This window comes from Neodiprion virginianus, chromosome 4 (genome assembly GCF_021901495.1).
Source record: "Neodiprion virginianus isolate iyNeoVirg1 chromosome 4, iyNeoVirg1.1, whole genome shotgun sequence".
In the NCBI taxonomy this organism is placed as follows: domain Eukaryota; kingdom Metazoa; phylum Arthropoda; class Insecta; order Hymenoptera; family Diprionidae; genus Neodiprion; species Neodiprion virginianus.
In genome coordinates, this window is record NC_060880.1 from 4,126,244 (window position 1) to 4,147,737 (window position 21,494).

General features: G+C 41.6%; 3 protein-coding genes across 3 annotated transcripts in view; 2 read left to right on the top strand and 1 right to left on the bottom strand.

Moving 5' to 3' along the window:
• Positions 1-735: 735 nt before the first annotated feature.
• LOC124302529 (angiotensin-converting enzyme-like) overlaps positions 736-21,494 on the bottom strand; it is a 44,908-nt gene continuing 24,149 nt past the window's right edge. The window contains exons 11-13 of the mRNA XM_046758792.1: positions 9,439-9,579; positions 2,483-2,649; positions 736-1,320 (exon numbers count right to left, since the gene is read on the bottom strand). Of these exons, the coding sequence (XP_046614748.1) occupies positions 1,148-1,320; positions 2,483-2,649; positions 9,439-9,579 (481 nt within the window). The 3' untranslated portion in view covers positions 736-1,147. The remainder of the gene's footprint in view (positions 1,321-2,482; positions 2,650-9,438; positions 9,580-21,494) is intronic.
• LOC124302532 (proline-rich protein 4-like) lies at positions 11,026-13,087 on the top strand. The gene is made up of 2 exons (XM_046758800.1): positions 11,026-11,186; positions 11,454-13,087. Exons 1-2 carry the CDS (start codon positions 11,175-11,177, stop codon positions 12,771-12,773), a joined length of 1,332 nt encoding a protein of 443 aa, XP_046614756.1. The 5' UTR covers positions 11,026-11,174; the 3' UTR covers positions 12,774-13,087.
• LOC124302541 (proline-rich protein 4-like) lies at positions 15,656-17,684 on the top strand. The gene is made up of 4 exons (XM_046758812.1): positions 15,656-15,881; positions 15,950-16,044; positions 16,135-16,336; positions 16,548-17,684. The coding sequence occupies exons 2-4, from the start codon at positions 16,033-16,035 to the stop codon at positions 17,288-17,290; spliced, it is 957 nt and encodes a 318-aa protein (XP_046614768.1). The 5' UTR covers positions 15,656-15,881; positions 15,950-16,032; the 3' UTR covers positions 17,291-17,684.

A 21,494-nucleotide genomic window follows, 5' to 3' on the forward strand; every position in this document is an offset into this window, starting at 1 on the left:
GGAACGTAGTACGGAAAAGGAAAAAAAAGAGAGAGAGAGAGAGAGAGAGGAAAGAAATTGCAAAAATGTGTTCGCGTGTCCGTATATAGAGAGGCGGATATCCCCCGAGCATTGTTCCCGTGACATTTCGTGGTGTGGAATCGCGCGCCGACTTCCACTACGGGCGAGTTTCAACTTCCACTCGAACAATTCTCGCCGATTTAAGTCGTAATAACGGTTACATAAGCGATTCGAGATGCTGGACCAGTTTTCGGTGCATCGTCCCGATCCCGATCCGCACCTCTTCCTGCCTCGGCTCTCCCCCCAATCACCTTCATCCGCACACCTTACCTCACACGCATTCGCACACCGCAAAACACGGTCGAATCGCTCCAGGCGGAAATTACCGTTTCTCTTTCACCGAACGTCGGTGAAGATCGTGCCGATGTCAACTGTCGAGGGAAAGAATTACGCAATGGGAATTGCGAAGAATGTTGCGCAGCTGTGGTGACATCTGGTGGTGAAAAATTGACGGTTCAATTCTCCCGTATTTAATTTTAAAGTATCGTTTTCGAAGGATTTTTTACTCGGTTCGCATTCCATTTCCAGCAATTAAAGCCTCACAGCTTGCACCGAGTTTTCCGTATTCTCGTTGTTGCGTGAATTGAGTTAAAACTGTCATCGATCATAGTTCGCTTTTCGGCGCCATATTGATCAGCCATATTGCGCGGGTAATTTTAAAGTCACACCGAGAAATATTTCATCCGTCATAGTTTATTTGTACTAGAAATACTTTAGTATAATCGGTATTGTTACAATAAAACGGTATAAATATTATACAGTAAACATAACTAGAAATTTTTCTCAGTTCGGGGTACAACCTCGTTACTGAAAACGGTTAACGTCTTCAATGTACTGATTTCGGGGGTCATTAACTCTCATCTAAGATTCTACTGTTCGTCTACTCATTTTTAACACCTTATCAATTCCAACCACGGTTTGGATTGCTTTCTTTTGAAAATGAACCGCTCCTCGAACCGATTCATTTATCCATACAACGAGGTCATTCGATAAAATCTGATGAAATCGGGCGGATTACAATTGCGTTAAGCCTATCGAAAAAAACGAGAATTTTCCGGCTAACGAGCACCACGTATCCTAATTATTTTCATAGGTGAACGATTGCGCTTTGAAGAGAAGACGTTAAGCAACCGGCAATTGAAATGATCGTGATTAGCAAGGCGCAGGTGGGCGACTCGACGGTGAATGCAGAGTTGTAAAATCCGCTTCCGTATACCTGAAGTCCGGCCGTTTCAATGCTCCGTTTGCAGTAATCTCCGTCTGAAATCACAGAGTTAAATGTCGTCAGTACGAACGGCGGACGTTATTTTACACCTCGCGATAATAGTGCGGTGAAACCGCCGCGGGAGGCGATTGCCGTCCGCGATTCCGCGCACGGAGTGCAAAAAGGTGACGAAATACGCTTTTAACGAGAACAGGAAGTGCAGGACGATAAGATAAGAGACCCGGATACATAATGCAGATCGCCAATTTTCCCGCCTTCCAAACATCCGCGTCTATGCAAATCTTCTCCACTTTTCTTTCCGCGCTTACGGGAAGGCTTGGCAGGTTCAAACAACGCTGCGTTTTTCGCATACTGATCGCGTGATTGGAATTCTCGCATGACGATGGAAGCTAAACAGATTGCAGGAGAAATGACGTGGAAAGTGAGTCTACACGTTTTTTCAAATATTCCCCAGTTGCGGGCGATGAAAAATTGTTAACTAATTCATCAGAATGAACTTTTCTAATCAAATCCATTCGCAATAATCGCATATTGGATATCAATGACATTTATCTATTCGTAAGCTCAGAAAATTTCCTTTATATCTGCTAAAAAAATCCAAACATTACAAAAAATAGTTTGGATATGAATTTATTTATTTTTTTTTAGTTCAAATTGTTGTAAAAGTAAGAAAAATCCATCAAATTCGACGGACTTCGTTCTTCCACCTTGGCTCATTTTGTTCAGTTGACTATTTTCCACAACTTCACCAGGATACAATTTTTTCACAATACTTACATGTCCAGTATTCAATTTTCCAAGATTACACAGACGTTAATTTGTATCAACAAATAGCAGTATTCAACCGAACATTTGAAAAAAAAATTAAACGTTAGGATGAAATTATAGAATATAGTTGGTTAAACAAAATAAGCCAAAGCGGAGTAGAATGGATCAAATCTAACTGATTTTTTTTTAAATTTCAAAACACCTTGAAATTAAAAATTCACATCTAACTTATTGCTCATGATTTTAAGATTTTTTTCTTGGGAGATTCATGGGAAATTCGTAGGAAATTCTCTCGTACCTCGCGAGTAGCTAAATTTTATTGATATCCGACGTGCGATTATCGCGTATGTAACGAATTAGAAAAGTACAGATTCGCGCGCATCAACTACCTTAAATCAAATCAAACTCTCAGCGAAATCGGTGACTCACCGTAAGTCCATCCGACGAGTTCACTAGTCCTGAGGTTTTCGGTTCTGAGCCAATCTTCAAGGGGCCTGAAGAATTCCCTGAGAGCATCACCGTCGAGTCTCACTTCACCCGTAGCTTCTTGGAGCGTCTCCTGCCACGGAATGGACGATCCTTTCTCCATTAATCTCCTATAATGACCAGAGAGGCACCGATATTAATTACCGAATATTCGGTGCGTTATGCCACATGACGACTTTGGCTAGCCGCAGGCGTTCTTCCATGAACCGAACGATCAAGCCGCCCGTATGCGTTTTAAATTTATGGCAAAAATTTCGTACGTTTAATACCTGCAGCTATATCCCTGGTGGAATGATTATAAATTCGTGTAGGTATACAGACGTGTAGATATTTATCTGCGACTGCGCATAAATCGTCGTATCACTTTCATAAACTCCTTTCTTACCGGTTTTCAAAACTTTGGTTGTTTTATCGCACCGGAACACTGTTTATTTTGTTCTCATTAATCAGTCATCTCTACGTCAAATCGGACTTTATATCCGTGTAAATTTGGTTAAATTACGACGCAGTGTTTAAATCCGAGATTAAAAATTCTTCGATATTACGATGAACTGAGTATAAGGACGACAAAAAAAATAAAAAAAATGAAAACAAAATAGTAACACGCATTAACGTAGAAATCAAAATGTTCATCTATGTATAAGCAACTAATTGCTGTAATAAATACTCGATCGTAGTAGATGTTAATATCGTGGATAGATCTCGCCGATTTCTCGATTACATCTTATAATCGATTATAGACAGGATGAAATACTCTCCAGAGAGAGAGAGAGAGAGAGACGGAGAAAGAAAAAAAATAAGAATATTAAAAAATGAACATACAGAATGAAAATAACTATGGCATAATCGCGCGTGTGAATCGTTACGAGATCCACGGCCTGAGGTTTTTTGGTGTTCCAATTAACAAGGCCGTTGAAGAAAATAAAAAAAATAAAAAAATATATAAGCATGCTCTCGCGAGCACCTCTTGTATCAAAGGCGTTAAATTTCCCTTAACCACGCCCATTTGTAACGGCTATTTTAATCGGTTCACGGTATAGATTGACATCGCAAACAGAGATTTATCGCAGAGGGGATTCCGATCGTTGAGGTAGGTCGTTTCTCCATCGACCCGAGAGATCGAGCCGTGCGATAGGTTTGCATGAAAAATCTGGAATCCCTCATTCTGGAAGCTTTTGATACACCGCATAATTTGTAAGCCACGTGTGACGCAACGATGCGTCTCTTCACCTTCACCTTCCAAGTCGGCATCGAGTGATCGGTCGGAGAAGCGTTATTGAACGATGATTCGTTGTCGTATTCGAAGTCAAGATGATAAAGATATTTACATTCCAGTATCGCGTGGACAAGTCCAGGTATAATTTAATAACTAGGCACACACACAGCTTTCTGCAAACGATATAATGATACGTGGTTTACGGTGACGAAAATTACGACGCTTCGGTACCAACGGTACCGGTTCTTTAACCGTTATTTAAATTAATAAAACAGGGGAAAAAAAACGTTCCCGATGCACCGCGAGCATCGCGATGATGGAAACTCACCGCCGTTGCTCAACGCTGTGATTATATTGAACGCTAATTATTCGAATCACAGATTTCTACCTTATTCGTTACGCATTATACTCATTACTAATCCTCCACTGCAGAGCTTCGGATTGATTTGGAAAGAAGAAATGACAATCATTCGATTAGAGTAAAGATTTAATTTACTTTTCTGAAGGAGGTTCGTTGGTAAATAATTGATACATTTTATGAATTTGAAGGGTAAAATCAGTCGAATATTTTTCCTAGATTTTTAGTAATTTTGAGATGATTTGAAATGAAGCATAGAATTATAGTATATTCGAGTATTTTATTCTTTAAGAAACATATTTCGTAGTTTAAGACTGTAATAATTCGTTGAATATTCAATGCGCGACGATCCCGCAATAAAATTAATAAAAAGTATCGATGAATTTTGACCAACGAACCTCTTTAATAATAATTAAAATAAATAAATCAATGGAATGATGAATTTTAATATAACTTCGGACATCTGTCACGAAATTGGATTTATTCATCAAGTTATAAACTTAGGAATCAATAAACACACGTTGGAATAGACGGTGTCACACGTCTGCAGTGCGAAACGTTAAACGGATATGAAATTGAGATCGTCTATCGGTGAAAATTACGTAGGTAGCGCCTGTAGGACATTGGCCAAGAAGCGATAATGACCGATTGCAAAGAATAGTCTGCATTTGAGCAATAAAAACCGGTTTGTAAGCTTGGAAATTGCCATTTTTACATCTCCCGCTATGCAAATGCCAGTTTTATTACAATTCATGGTAAAAAAACAATTTCTCAAACGAATAAGTAATAACGCGAAACGATAAATTGAAAGTAAGAAGAAACTGGTAGCGGTATAAAAATAGAATTGAGATAAAAATCGGGCTGTTTTCTTGCTTGCCAAAATTTGACGATGAATCGTACGATAAATTATCGTTTTAAATGTCGATCTTTCGTCGACGGAATATATTGAGTGAAATATATATTTTTTTCTTTCGACTGACCAATAACCGTACATAAATGTATATATATATTTATATATATTTATAACGTGGCGACTGACTGCATTCTTGAATACCTTGGCTAAAAGTTGAGCAACTCGGGATACAGCATATAATTTCTAACATGTATCTGGTATATAAGTAAAAGTTATTACCAGGTAGAAATCATCAAGACTTTCAAGACTGATTATGCGTATTTATGGATTCTCGATTCTCGTGCGTCCGCCGAATGCCGGCAACGAAAACTTCGCTGAACAAAATCGTCCCCATATTTCCTACCTTCATCAACAACACGTCTCCGTGTCTTTTTTTCTACTTGTCGTTCACACTCGGTATATTTCGAGAATCAATAAAGCGCCTGCTTCAAGTCCCGCTGCAATATTCCCGCGGTATGGGAAACTCGGGTACGTATAGGTATGAATCAGCGAATTCCTATGTGGTAATTTATGAATTTTATAATTTCCGGTTCGCAGGGGAAATCGGCACTCTCCTGTTGCGCCCCGCGTATTGGCCGGGAGTTTCGCAAGGAATGGGGGACGTTGATGTAACGCGACTTTAATGCGACACTATGGACGGGTGGGTTTATAAAATAGGTACGTACACACGCGTAACTGCGTGCCGATTTAAGCTACGTGAGAAAATAACACGGGCGTAATATACGGGCACGTGTGAACAATTGAAAAACGTTGCATTATCTAGGCTGTCCCGGTGTAACGAAGGGTTCGACGCAATTAACCGCGATCGGCAGCGTAAGCACAGCTTTCATCCGGTCCCCGCAGCTGGACTCGCGAAACGGTTTCAAGGCGTAATTTCCGCTCCCTGTGTCAGGATATTCGTTATTTAATTAATTTTTTTTTTTTTTTATTATTCTCATTACACTCGAACGCTCCTCGATAAAAACGTACGTCGAGTGTTGGACAGCCGATCGCGAACGCGAGATCGTTTCAGCAACGGTCCACTTTCTTCCTGCGATTCGAGTTCCCGCAAGGAAGTGTCAACCGGACAACGTGTAATCCATATCGCCGTTGCGTAACGCCGATCGCCGATCTGTTCACCGAATCGGTAGGTATTATAATAACCCGTCACACGCGAGCTGAGAATTGACCGAGCTTTCAGGATCACCCTGCAGAAAATTCTCGGTTTATAGGAGCTTTTTGATACAGATTTCTACCGGCGTATCGGAACGTTGTTAATACCGATCTCGAAGAAAGGTGTTGCCTCATTTTGTTTATTGCTCTCACCGTGTTGAAGCACCGCGAGACTTTTATGGCTAAAAGAGAAAAAGAGAGAAAAGAAAAAAAAAAAAAGACGAATTTTATGACGACGGAAATTGCAATTTTGCGTAACGATCTTGCCGCCGGTTTGATACGCGCTCGTTTATTATCTCCAGCCTTTCTCACCAGTTTACGTTTTCGTTCAAATCGCAGGACGGCAATTGCTGTGCAACCTTTTGATAACGAGGCGAGATCGGTTTCGGGCAGAGAAAAATCGGCAGTATGAAATACCGATTTCGTCAACGTATTAGATGAGAAATTTTATTACCATTGCACAAATTGAACCTATATACCTAAGGTGAATTATAATGGCGAGTGATTTGCTTTGAATCGGCGTGTACACGGCCAAACGATCGACGGTAATTGCACCACCTAGGATCTGATTATTTCAATCGAGCGTCATTTCCATTGTTGATCAATGATTGGCCCGAGTCGAGATGTTGCTTTGCAATGATGAATGATAGTCCACCATTTATTGTGTGGCGAGTCGAATTGCTTGGAATTTTATTGCACAGGTTTCGATCGATCGGATCCCGGATCTCAAACATTGGCCAGAAAAAATTTAACCAACGATTTTTACAAACCCAAACAATTTTTTCCCCGCTTTGTTTTGACTTTCAACAAATTCAGGCGAACTGCAATATTTGCATCGCGATCTACTCGTTTTTTCACAATTACTTTTCAAGGAGTTTATTATACTGGTATTTTGTTGTCGCTCGTATAATTCTGGAAAAATTATGCTACGAAATTCCGAGGAATAAAAATCGAATGAATGTAAATATCACGTTACGTACCTATGAGAGTTGAAGGAGACAGAATTTGGAAAGGTCAAAGCCTCCTGAAGATTCTTTGTGAATCGTAGTATACCCAAAGAATTTGCTATATTCTTAATTATAGCAGAAACCAGGCGAGGCCCACGCCATTAATCTCGTCTTATATCCGGGTTCGAAAATATTTTACAGTACATTTCGTCGCATTGCTCGATACGCTGATCTGTCAGCAAAAACGGATCTTTTCTTAAAATTAACGAACCGTTGTCGCATTTTATCGCAAAGAAGAAAAATATAAAATAAAATTTATATTTCCTGCCAGCATTGATCTTCAAGTTCCAGCGCATCCGCATTATATTTTACCCTCTTTTTCACAATCTGAAATTTCATTTGAATTCGTTTTTTTTCTCTCAACAAAATGACGACTGTTTAAAATCGAAATTCGATCCTTCGTCGAAGGTTTTAAGACTTTTTTTTTAAATTCCATGTCTCATAAAAAGACGAAGATTTGATAGAAAAAGAGGTTAATTAATCCGAGAATATCGTCTCCAAATTTGAAATACCTAAATCGGCTTTCACCGTTTCCGAGATATCGCAGGCTCCGCAAATCATGATTAAAGTCATAGTCACAGAGGATTCTACCTATAATTAATCAATTAATTCTATAATTAGACACTTGTATCCAAGATGGTGGAAGGTAGGATCTTATTAATTTTTTTTTTTAATGCAAAATTCGTCCCGTTCGCCTGAAAAAATTGCTTCACGCTATAAATTTACACCGTTACGTTTCATAAGGTGAAAAAAAAAAAAACATCGTCAAGAATCGTTACGTCAGCTGCATTGTTTGCACTACTTAACTTCGCGGTGTATGAATATATGCGTACATACGTACATTCGCGTGATTCCTAATTTGCATACGTAGAGTAGCTCTGGGTCTGTATTTGGTACTCTCGGCGTTTTGTCCGTTGGAAAATATTCCGGAGGGTGTGCGGCAAGCTTTCCGCTGGCGCAAGTCGGCCGCAAATGCCGGCTCTTAACGTGGGAATATAATGTAATGTGTTACAAACGCCGAGACAATTCCCGCGTGTGTTACACTTTGCATATTATAATATACCTGTAACGGGCATGCACGAGGTCCTTAATTCGCCTCGGTTTCCCGTGTCTTTCAATCCCCCCCACGGTTTATTCCCGACTTTGCGAATGTGGCGCGTTGCAACGCGGCTCGCACAACAGCTTCGTTCGATCGCGATCGGAGATCTAAACGATCGATACCTGCAGCCGGCAGCTATAACGTGCAGAAGGAAAACGAGAGCAATGCCGAGGATCGAATCCGTGTTCCACGACGTAATCTATAGATCCTTCTATATTATTTCCTAACGCGTTAATCACCTTCGTCTTGTAATTGATTTACGGCTCGACGTCGGTTCTCTCAGGATTATTTTACCGATCAAGAACTGATATCAACGATTTTGTATCGATTTTTGTAATTCCTTATTTTTGTTGTTATTATCATCGTGGTGATGATTTGTTTTTTTCTCTCTCTTTTTTGGGCGGTCACTTTTCAATTCGGATTACTTATACATTTTATGCTTTGCTTCTGGTTGATAATTTATGCCGGGGACAATCTTACCGACTCGATATCCTTGGATCGATATACGTATCGTATCATCGAAATCTTCATGATTATAGAATGCTGTGCTCTGTGCTCTTATTTATTTCAATCTTTTGACATTTTCTTTTTTCGTCAACGAAGATAAGAATAATTAATTTGTTTATTTCTATCTTTTGACATTCTTTTTTTTCGTCAACGAAGATAAGAATAATTAATTCCAGGTTTTATGACTGTCGATTAGCCGAATTTTTTAAACTTTCAAATTGTAGTTAAATTTTCAACAACTTCGCATCATACAAAGGGCTCGTATATCTTTTCATCGGCCATCGTTTGTCGTCGGGAAAAATATACTCCATTACCATAAAACAAGAACCTTGCGTAAATCTTGACTTCATAAATACGGTAGACGAAATTTGCTGCGTAATATTTCCCTTGCTGTAAATGTTACACATAGCTAGAGTCTCGGATATTTCTTATCGCTGAGGAACTTTGTTTAATATTTTTCATTTGAGAAAAACAATGATCGAAAATATGGGGAAAATAATTTCTTGATTCTCGCGTGTTTTCTTCTCGGAGTTTTGAGCCTATCGATTCAAGTCAAGCTTATTTATGCATTTATTTATTTATTTACTCACTTACTCATTTTGATAAATTGTATAGAAAGTAGATAAAAAAAATCCGCTTTCACTCACCCTAAAATTCCGCCAGCGGCGCCGCTCCCGTAGAAATCACATCGATGCAGTGGCTTCTGAGGATCGTTAAGGGATCGTTGACCAGCGGCTTGGCAGAGAGCTCGATAAATTTGGAACTGCAGAATACCAGCGACAAAATTTCTGAAATAAATCAAACAAAATCATTGGGTGACGTTCGTGAATTTGTTAAAAAGTTCATCTCACAGTCTGAAATTTGCACCTTTATAGACATTTACGCGTACTAATGAATTCCTCGCTACAATAAATGTGGATTTTATAAAAAATACGAATCAGCAATTAAATTCCTCACGAAGCAGTTCAATTATTCCGACTTCGCACAAGCGTTTGTATTCCACTTACAGATCCCTCGCTAACAGGACGATACCGTTCTGTACAAAGTTGAAGGACCTCAAATATAAATGAAATCCTTTTCACTGAAAAAGGAGAAAATACCGGAGGTCGTCTTTAATAGAGTAAAAAATAATAATAAATAATAAAAAAAAAAAAAAAAATAAATAACCAAGTATTCAACACCAAAAATCACACCACAGTCGGATTGCCGGATTAACGTCTGTGGCAAAAAAAGTGAGACGTAAATAACGACCGATTTGGTAAGTTTTCAGTGTAAGGTTTGGTTAGAAAAACAAATCTAATAGTGTAGTTTTCGCTCTTAGATCTCACCAATCTTGTTTGATGTGGCGGAGTAGAGTAAACACAGAGAGAGAGAGAGAGAGAGATAGAAAAAAATAAAAAATGCCGTGCCGAAAGAAGAAAAACGAGTCGTCTCCGATTCCGACATCTGCACACATACACATCGACAGTGAGCCTCTTATGTCAACCGTGGAATATATCCGATTCCTATATATAACGCGAAATCACGGCAAACGTAATATCAAGTGTATAAGTAGACACTTTTACTTACAGCCTTGAATTTTCACGTAGTTGATAGACAAGAGAAAAAGAAACCGTACGTGTGCATATGTACGTACGTAATGTTATTACGTATCTTACGGCGTGTGAAATTTATCATCAAAATATAACACCGGAGGCATGATCTAAAATAATAGATCCCGATTCACTCGAGCAGAGAGGCTTCAATACGATACGTAAAAAAGCGGAAAAGAGATGGAGAAAAAAAAATAAAATGCATGTAGAGAGAAATAATGGTTTCTACCTACGCGAAATTCGTGAACGAGATTCAAACTACCTTGAGAAAAAGAGAGAGAGAGAAAGAGATAGAGAGAGAGAGAGAAGTAGAAGAAGACCTCGTGTGACATGTACAGGTTTCGCTGCCTCGTCCCAGACGTCCTTTACATAATTTTCGACGATTCTATGGTTTGAATTAACCGTCAAGTACCGGCCGCTAGTGTGTATAAACTCTCTTCGAGAAAGAAACTTACTAAGGCTACTTTGGGTAAAAAAGTGAATCGAGCGAAAGAAGAGGAGAGACGAGGAGAGGAAATACAGAAGGAAGAGTAAAAAAAGTGAAGAGAGATAGAGAGAGAGAGGAGAAAAAAAAAGAAAAAATTCGAACGAAACCACACGAGCGTTAAGGGGGAGAGGCAGGACCTCATCGGCGGGCCCGACTTCGTCGCACAAAGAGACGTGGGGGTAGGGCCTAGGCGGCTGGGCCCCGTCCGAAGGCGAAAGTGTGCCGCGTATATAAGGCCCGGAGCCAACGGCAATCAGCATCCAGTTCACTCCTGGACTCACCCAGAACATCGTGAAACACAAAAATGAAGAGCCTGGTACGTCGATAACACGATATATTTTACAACCAGTCCGCGGTGTCGTTACGAAACGAGCAGGAAACCGCGTTATAAGTGTACCCATAACATCGGGAGATATTCGATACGGGAGCTCTAAAATCAAGTGCTATACATACGACAAGTGAAAATTTCCCGATCACGAATCACGCCCTTCTTCTCAATTTTGTCTGCTTTCGAGTATATAGAATAGTCGAAACCGAGAGAGATTCTCCAGCTGTTTATAAAACTTTTTTTCTCCTATTCCAGCTATTACTAGCGCTACTAGCGCTCGCCGTAGCGGCTAACGCTAAGGAGGAATCGGCGGCGGCGACGGTTGCGGCTTCCGAAGGTTCAAAATCGGCGGAATCACCCAAGAAACAAGACAAGCGTGGAATCAACCATGCTTACGGTTACGGCTCCGGCGGCTACGGTGGCTACGGTGACTACGGCAGCTACGGCAGCTACGGCAGCTACGGCGGCTACGGCGGATACAGCGGCCTCGAAATCGGGGGTGGTCACGGTGGCCTTTCGTACGGAGGATCGAGCCTCGGAGGCTTGAACACCTACTCGCTTGACAATTACGGAGGCCACGGAGGCTACGGAAGCTACGCAGGCTACGGAGGCTACTTGGGAGGCGGTTACGGAAGCGACGGTGCTCATGAGAACGTGAAAACCGTGACGGTGGTGAAGAAGGTGGCGGTGCCGTACCCGGTTGAGAGGCAAGTCCCTTACCCGGTCGAGAAGCAGGTACCCTACCCAGTCAAGGTCCCGGTCCCGCAGCCCTACCCCGTAGAGAAGCAGGTTCCGTACCCGGTGAAGGTACTGGTCAAAGTTCCGGTCCACGTCCCGCATCCCTACCCGGTAGAGAAGAAGGTTCCGTACCCCGTACACGTCCCGGTTGACCGTCCCTACCCCGTCAAGGTCCTCGTGCCGCAACCCTACCCCGTAGAGAAGCACGTACCCTACCCCGTCAAGGTTCCCGTTCCACAGCCCTACCCCGTTGAGAAGCAGGTACCCTACCCGGTCAAGGTTCCAGTCCACGTGCCGCAGCCCTACCCCGTAGAGAAGCTCGTTCCGTACCCCGTGAAAGTTCACGTTGACAGGCCCTACCCCGTCCACGTCGCGAAGCCGTACCCGGTTACGGTGGAGAAGCCGGTTCCCTACCCAGTTGAGAAGCCAGTTCCGTACCCAGTCAAGGTACCGGTTGACAGACCGTATCCCGTCCATGTGCCCAAGCCCGTGCCCTACGAAGTCAAGGTCCCGGTGCCCCAGCCCTACGCCGTTGTGAAGAAAGTTCCGTACCCCGTCGAGAAGCCGGTTCCGTACCCAGTCAGCGTTCCGGTAGACAGACCGTACCCCGTTCACGTCGAGAAGCACGTCCCGTACCCCGTTGAGAAGCCTGTTCCATACCCGGTTAAGGTTCCGGTTGCGGTACCAGTCCACTACGGTTCTCATCACGAGGGTATCCAGTCTTATGGAAGCGGTGTCGTCAGCAGCATAGGTGAGGGAGGATTTTCCGGTTACGCTTCCGGACACGGTTTGAACGTCGAGGACTCATACAGCAGCGGATTTTCCCATCATCATTAGACAGACGGAGTCACGATACGAGGGGTTGATTTGACGACGAGTTGCAAGCCACCAGAAACGGATCGAAAGCTAGGATCGAGATTTTGGACTCGATGGATGCACAGCAACTCGGGGTCTTGCCGACTTTGGGCAAGACCTCGGAGTCATGTTTTCTATGGTATTGTTCAAGGCTTGTTAAATTGTCAGAACAGCGGTGGAGTCCAAGACCCGTTAATCGACCCCCGAACAATCGTCTGCTATATGCATGTTGTACAGTGAAATATTTTTATACCTTAAATGAAATAAAGTGGTTTTTTTTTATAGAAAAATGAAAACAACTCGTTTTCCTTCGTACCTAGTCTACCATCCCACACTCTCTTAAGATCTAAGCTTCTCGCACTACATGGTCAACAGCTGTGGAAAGACCAGACATTTTCCGCGGAAAATGTGCTGGTAGTATTCCAATCCAGTTTTCAGGAATGAGCCTTACGGTTACCTCATCACTTCCGTAGGCGTAATGCGAGGAATGGACTACAGGACCTCTTCAACCGGGGCAATGGAAAGTAATCGTACACGTATTTCAACGCTCCGTTACACCGGTTAATTCAAAGTATTGCAATATCCACGGCTTATAATATATGTAAAAGAGTAATACGTATGTGTGCATCCATCGAGCTGTCGTCATGACGGTTTCGGACCGGCGACTGGACGCCGCACACGCACCGTGACTTGCGTCGACGACTCCCAGTTTTATCCGGTATTGCGTAAGTCCAGTCATTAACGCATGCGGCTATCTGTGGCTGAAAGTAAGAGTACCCCCCTCCCCCTTCCGCTCCGCCCTCTTCTTCTTCCTTCGCTGAACACAGGGCCGATGCCTCGGGCCCAGGAAATGATCTCTCCTTCCACAGACAATGCCCCTCTCACTCAGTCGATGATCGCCTTGCCCCAAAGAAGTGAGAGACCGGATCGGGTACCAATTGCGTGATCGTTGGGGGCTTGTTGTATTTTTATTTTACCATCTGTTCTCTTTTTTTTCGTCATTTTTCTTCTTAACTCACTGCCGTCAGTGATAATCAGACGTCGTCTTCGACTTTGGAACATGCTTCATCGCTCGATCTTGATCAATGGGAAACGAGAATGTGTGTATTTAGAGAATTCGGCCTTTCCGCCTTTCGCGAATTGATCAATAGCTCTAAAGATTCTTCATTCAGTGTTGAGACGTTTTTGCTTTACGCTCATCTCGCTTCTTACTGATCTTCTAATTTAATACTGTCCTAGAATATAGTTCCAGTCGATTTAGCGACTTGAAAACAAATTAAGGCAAGGCACACGATTCATTAATCATTTATGGTAATTCGACCAGCGGCTGAGTGCTGATGGTTTTTGCCAGTGGCTCAACAGAAAAAATCGTTGACATCCCACACAAGTAAACAAGCTCATCCATAAACATGAAATCAATTCTAAAAAACGTAGACCACCAAGGTGTCTCAATTTGACAATTTTTTGCAACCACGAAACAGGATCCATGCTACGAATCTATAAATTTGAATTTTTATGTAAACCACAAACTACTTCGACAGTTTTTTTCTTCCTAAATATTAAAAGTTGGCCCTCGGTGATGTGATTCTTGATGCTCTGATGCGATTCGAGTCAACGTAGAGCAGTCAGAAGGACAGTTTACACTATTAGCTGCAATTAGTATTACATCTGGTCTGCAGCAACTGCTTGCTGCGTGCAGAGCCACCACATCCGGTCAAAGCTGCATCGAACTGCGTAGAGGATATTTCAGCGGTAAGAGACTCGTTGGTAAAAGCGCTGCTTTCTAGTCTAGTTATCGTACACACAGAGTTGGAAATTTGCAACCAACGTCAAGTTACCATCTGAAAACCACGATCCGCTACGGCTAGTGGAGAACGTGCAGCATGTAATTGTCTTCCCATGATTATCATCTGCAATTTTCATGCCAAACGTGTCGCACTTTACTTTTTAACCTCAGATTTGCATCATATGCTGAATAATTGTTATGCAAGTTAACCGGTCCAAGGCTCGTTTCCATAAACGTACAGGACAAAGAAATATTAATGTAAATGAACGTTGCAGGTTACTGCACGCATATTTTCAAGAAAGTGAAAATCCCTCGTGCCTAATAGGGACTCACTGTTCTCCGCGAGACGGAATTTTCACAAATAAATGAACTGTTGCGATATTGCGCGAATTCATGGAACGTGACACCATGGAATATAAATGGGATTGATGAGTCTGTTCGACCTAGAAAGTCAATTGTCAGCTACTGAAAATCGAAGGGGGTAGCTTGTCCGATAAAAGAATACGTCGTGTCTGTGTGGTTCTTTGTTTGCTAATAAGCGTTTATGAAACCGTCGAAAGGAAACAATGGTTCAAGTAACAATTGCGGTTCTCACGGGATGACTGATACATGAGAATTCAATTAAACGGACAAATGAGAAATGAAACTTGCAAGAATCGCGTGTCGACTTCTCCATCACGAGTTACGGATAACGTGTTATTTGTTTTCAACCATCTGCCAATTATTTTCCGCTGGACAATTAAATTTTGGTATGGAAAAAAAAGGGTTCAGCGTTAGAAATAAGTAGATAAGTAGAACTTATTATCATTGACTTGATAGTAGGGTAAATTAGAATCACGGTAATCACTGAATGTGGCTGGCTCAGAGCGAATTCAACACATCAAGACAGTGATCAAGGGACGGGATAGATCCGCTAATTGACATGCGTTTCAGGGCAATTAAACCGGTGCTCGTAAACCGTGAGCAGATGCATCGAAAATCGAGAGTGAAGCCCTGCAACCAAGGAGAGATCGCGTGCGAATCGTGAAATCAAGTGTCCGTTAAACACGGTCTTCCTATTACGGGGAAAAGGAGCTGACCGATATAGCTTAGCGATTTCTACCTTGCACCCGCCTATTGACCGAAATTCGGAATGGTGGAAGTCCTGGATTCTCCAGGATTCTACTCGGGAATTTTCGAGTATTGGATCCACTGTATATATTTTGGACTCGCATCTTAACTGACGGACTGACATCAGGAGAAAAACGTCGTTGTAGTCTGAGGAATTTCACTCTCGTGAGAATTACTAGTGCAGCGGGAAAGTTGTAAATATATTGTACATTAAGTTAAACGATTCACACCTCGATTCGCTCTTCTAATCCCGTATAAAAAGTCCATTCTCAGTTGCAGCAGCCGTCAGTTAAACTGCGATTCATCTCACGCGAAGAACCTCAGCTTGCTATTAATCTCATCGACATGTCGAAGAAGGTATCGGCTTCATCGGTTTTGTGGTTAACTGTGTCCCCTCAATTTAAAAACCTTGATTCTTGGATTTAACCTCCATCAATCGACTTTTAGCAGCATGGAGTTTCATGGATTGTAACCGCTATACTGCTGGCAGTTCAGTCCGGGGGATTCCGGGTTTATTCATGGGGCGAAAAGGCGGATCAAACACCAATGGGTTTGGGCTACGGGGTGATACATTTTAGCATATCAGAGGACATGAACGATCTCGGAAAAGGGGGAATAATTGGAACAGATCGCATAGGCCATGGAGCAGGTAAGATTCTGACCACCATTCGCCGTTCCACTTTTCACACCAGCAGAGTTTTAACGATTCCAAAAACTTTTCGCTCTCTTGGGATGAGATCGGTCTTGGAATGCATGTAACCGACAGTGAAATTATGCTGACTCGAATCATTCCAGTTTCGTGACATTGAAACATTGCCGAAATCACGTTACTTCATCATCCGCACTCTTAATGTTTCCAGACGAAGTCAGCAGCGCCAGACACGTAGAAGAGGATCACGGACGCGGTAATTTCAAGGGTCGATTGCTGGGCCAGCACGTCCACGAAGACAACTACCGCGTAATAACGATCACAAAAAAGGTGGCCGTGCCGTATCCCGTGGAAAAAACCGTCCACTATCCAGTGATAAAGAAGATATTATACCCAGTCCGAGTACCAGTCGCGCAGCCTTACGCCGTTGAGAAGGAGGTGCCGTATCCGGTAAAGGTATATGTCAAGGTCCCCGTTAAAATACCGAAGCCGGTGCCGATAGTCAAGGAGATACCGTACCCCGTCAAGGTGCCGGTAGACCGGCCGGTTCCCCTGAAGATTTATGTGCCCCAGCCTTACCCGGTAGAGAAGAAGATACGCTACGATGTCGAGGTCCCGGTACCGCAGCCTATTCCTATCGAGAAGAACATCCCGGTTCCGGTAAAGGTTCAGGAGCATTACGCGCAGCCCTATCCGGTCGAAAAGGTCGTTCGCTACCCGGTCGAAGTCAAGGTGGATAAACCGGTGCCGGTACACATCCAGAAGCCCTACCCTGTTCCAGTCCAAAGGCCGGTTCCCTATTCCATGGAAAAGCATGTTCCATATCCGGTGAAGGCCCTGGTTGAACAGCCGGTTTCGGTACTAGACGAGAAGCCACTTCTGGTGGATGAGACCATGGCTCACTGGGTTACTAACGCCTCGGATGCGCCGGTCAGAGATCAAGATAATCGATAGCTCGATCATGGGGTCGCAAATTCGGTCGAGTGATCGGACAAAGGCGTTGGCATTGGGAGGCAATGATCGTTAGCTCGTTAAGTGATCGGGTGGAGCTGCTTGTTGGAATAGAAATGGGGATTCAGGAGCGAGGCATGGCATATGGCATGGCTGACTCATGGTTGGAATCACGAGTTTAAATTCGGCGTAAAATGTTGCACTGATCATCTTCATTTCAATGTAGTAGTACATTGGGTCGACCGATCGCCTCGTTGTTATTTATTTTATTATCGTGTTAATAAATTATACTTGCATCACTGCGCAACGATGTATCTAAAATGGCAAGCGTTGCTGTAGATTACTCCCGATCCTATTTGTAATATTTCTGAGAAGTTAGAATTATTCACGACAAAGTTATTTTTAGAGCTTAAAAGTATAGAAAAAGAAGAAGAGTAATAGCGATGGTAACAATATGACATATAAAGATCTTGATAGCTGACTAATTCTTTTTGTACGTTATAGTACTTGGCACTAAATGTCAACCAGTTTGATTTTCGAATAAATTCAGAATGAACAGAGATCGAGTGAACGAGATGCCGAGATTCACGCGCTGAATGATGAAACAGTTTCATGAATTATTGAATAATTGTAAAACTGAAATGAAAAAACGAGAGTGTCATACTTCATTCCTCGAAATAAACTGCATCAAGATTGTTGGCAAAAAATGAAGCATAAATTATCGAAACTCGTAGTGAGGAGAAGAAACTCATCTCGCAATATATCTCAAAACAGGCATTTAACGAGTGAGGTTTCTTACGCAACCAAGGGTGTGGGCTTTATAAAAAACCTGAATTATTCCTCCACTTTATTTATACGAGCGAATCTTTGATGGCAACGAGTTGACAAACAACGTTATTAAGCACCTGCGATGAGAACATCAAACGGCAGTATTAAACCCGGATTTTGTTATCTGACGACTAATTGGCACCCTATTCATAAAACGCCCGGTTGGTTTTTTCGCCAGCTGAACTATTTTTATTTCCTCCGAAGAGGATTATCTCGAAATTTCAGGCATCCAATATGAAATTCATAGTTACGCAACGTTATTTAAGGAAATATAAAATTTTATGGACTTGTACATGGACTCTATCGACCTTCGACGAACCATCGTCTCACTGAATCAGGTTCGAATAAACGATCCAGCCTCGATAAGATCTGGCTTCTCAACCGCCGCTTGCCCTTTCCGAATTACGAATAAGACACAAATAAGTGCGGCCTTTAATCACCGTTCGAACTCTTTGAAGCCCGCGGAGCTTGATGATGAACACCTTGGTTTCGCAAAAGTCAACCATGTCGTTCGTTCTACTGCAAGATTCTGTGCCCAACGAATCTGCAGTCCGAACGAAAAATGTGAAAAAGCCAAAGTTTAAGATGCAAGAACAGAGGTCTGAAAGCTGTGGCTGAAATCGATTAATTCTTAAGCTGCACACCTGTGTATTACACTAGTGTCACACCGGGGTCTTTGCGTAGAAACTAAAATATTGATTTACATAACTTGGAAATCATTTTGGGATACTCTTTAACTATGATATTTCAAGGCAAATTAATTATCTTTGGGAAAGTAAAACTTTGAATATGAAGAAGTAAAAAAATAAAAAAAATAAAAAAATGGATCATTCTACTTGCAAAATCGTAACTCGCTGAATTTTCAATATTTTGTGCTGAAAATCAACCGAGTAACTCTCAACACACGGATATGTAGGGAAAAAAATATGAAGACACCGCGTGATGAAAAAAGTTATTCATACGAGTGAGTGAAGTGAATTAACGATTTTTACGATATTTCATTATTTATCAAATAGATTATTTTAGATGCTTTTCGCATAGAATTTACGGTGATCATGCCGTGGAATAAGGGTTAAGAGGAATTGAATTATTGAAAAAGAATTGAACAGCAGATAATTTAATAATTCTGAAGTTATCAATAACTGAGCTGTATTTATTCGAACATGCATTGTGAAGGTACGTTAAAGGTGACAGGTTTTAAAAATGATGAGCATGTCATCTGGTCGATCAGTCTGCCTCGACTGGAACTGAAGAATATATTGCATGGCCATGGTTTTTTAAGGCGGAACCAAAACCATAACGATTATCACGTACCCAATAGAACTAGATACAAAATAAGGATGGATAAATTTTTCAATCGTTTTTTAATCAGGGAATCACTCTAAACCCGGATTTAAACGGAGCAAAATGTCAACTCGCTCGTTGATTATGTCACCATTTTCATTTACTGTTGAAATCCACTTAAGATGCCACTGTCGCCGAATTGCGGTGAAGTCGTTTTTTGTTTATTTTTTTTTTTTGTTCTTTGTTGTTTAAATTTTTTACACGCACGATTGCGGATAGTGTAACCAGTCCCCACGGCCAAGCGGATACGATAAATTCAAAAATCGACGTAAACCGTCGATGGCCACTTACGACGGACTGCAACCAGTCGTATATCATTTCTTCTCTTGCTTGCAGGTGTTTACACAGGTTTATCAATGCTTGTCATTGCATAAATGAGTTGTAACGAAACGTATGCAAGGTTGCATAATCGATTTTCGGACTACGGATGAGCCGTTCGCCCTTTAATCACACTCACAGTAACGAACGTTGGTAACGTTAATGGACCAAAAAAAAAAAAATTAAAAAAAAAACGAAACAACAACAACGAGCAATAAAAAATCCTGTTCATAAGTATTTCACGTATGAAACTGTATCTGCCACCTTTATAACAGTTACATAATTGAAACGAAGAGATCAGAGGTGATTCTCGAGTGACCATTAAATCCGACATTGCTCCCGTATTTTATTGTACGCTTCGAGACTAAGTTGTTGTCAAAAATGAATACCGAGTCTCTAGTCGTCGTTGTTCTTCATTTGATTTAGAAAGTGAGAAACGGTAATCGGCCTGAAGAGACTTGCGGTGTGGAAAGATGATCTCGCTTGCCGGTTCACAAATTTTTATTTTACGTTCTGCTTCTTTTTTCTTTTTGGTCTCGGGAGAATTCGATCGGACGAAAATTGCTTCCGCTTTCTTCGAAGACAACGCGTGGACGGTGTTACGCTGCAGCGATACAATCGCTACGTAACTCTTTGGCAAATTTTGTAACTGCAGTGATCCGCGACTGGACAATGTGCGTGTTTGCATGATGAAATTGATCGGCCGCATAATTCGAATTATTAATTGATCCAGACAGCAGCTGGATCCATTTAATTTTCCGTTTTGTTATTATTTTTTATTTTTTCTTCACTCGCTTTGCAGCCTCCATTCTCCGGTGGCACGCACGCTTCAGATCGAGATCGAGATTTTAACGACACAGCGGTCGCTAAGAGCTCGACGAGAAAAGTGTCCTTAAACATTAACGTGTGTAAGTTACGTAAGTGATTCTAGTCATAGCGCAAGAGTCTTGAAAGACATTATAACCGGGATTTATGCTTTAGTTCTAAATATGAACTGGATGCTCTTTGCAAATTTTTATATTTCTCTCAAGATTTATCTCGAAATAATTAATATGAATTACAAAAGTTCTTACGAGGCGGATCTATCACTTGTTTGTCACCTTGAATAACTCGTTTCGGCGCTATTCGAAACAAAAACGAAAACGTTTGAGTGATATTAAGAAAATCGAGTGATTAAAATTCAGTTTGAAGCATCCGGTTGAGTCTGTATAATTCGTAAATTAGGTAATAAATTGAAATCAATTAGGGACAATAAAGATAAAGGGAACAAACATCAATCAAATTCTACTATCTTCGATACTGACGCGCGTCCCTCCCACTATAATTTAAAGACGTTGCATAAACCGAGTTCAGAATAATGAATAACGAACAAGAGATAAGCCTGCAGCTACCGTAAATTAAAAACTGCCTGACATTTTACACTTTCACGTTGCGTGTTTGAACTGGTTGAAAAATGAGAACCAGGCAGGAATCGCCGATGTGTCGCAGAAATTTTTGCTCGGCATTGTCGGGAAGAAACAGATTCCCGAATGGATAATAACAACGTATGTTTACCACAAATCTTGAATCAAGCAAACAAAAAAAAAAAAATTATCCTTTGGTTAACCACAGGTACAAAATGCGATACCGTCTGAATTGCGTTGGTTGAATAATCGAGGAATAAAAAAAAAATAAATAAATAAGAAATGAAACAAAATGGCTTTTGAATTTCTGCAGG

Coding starts and splice junctions, on each gene's coding strand:
- LOC124302541 (XM_046758812.1), top strand. Junction 16,337..16,547: donor TCGCATAGGCCATGGAGCAG/GTAAGATTCTGA, acceptor TAATGTTTCCAG/ACGAAGTCAGCAGCGCCAGA.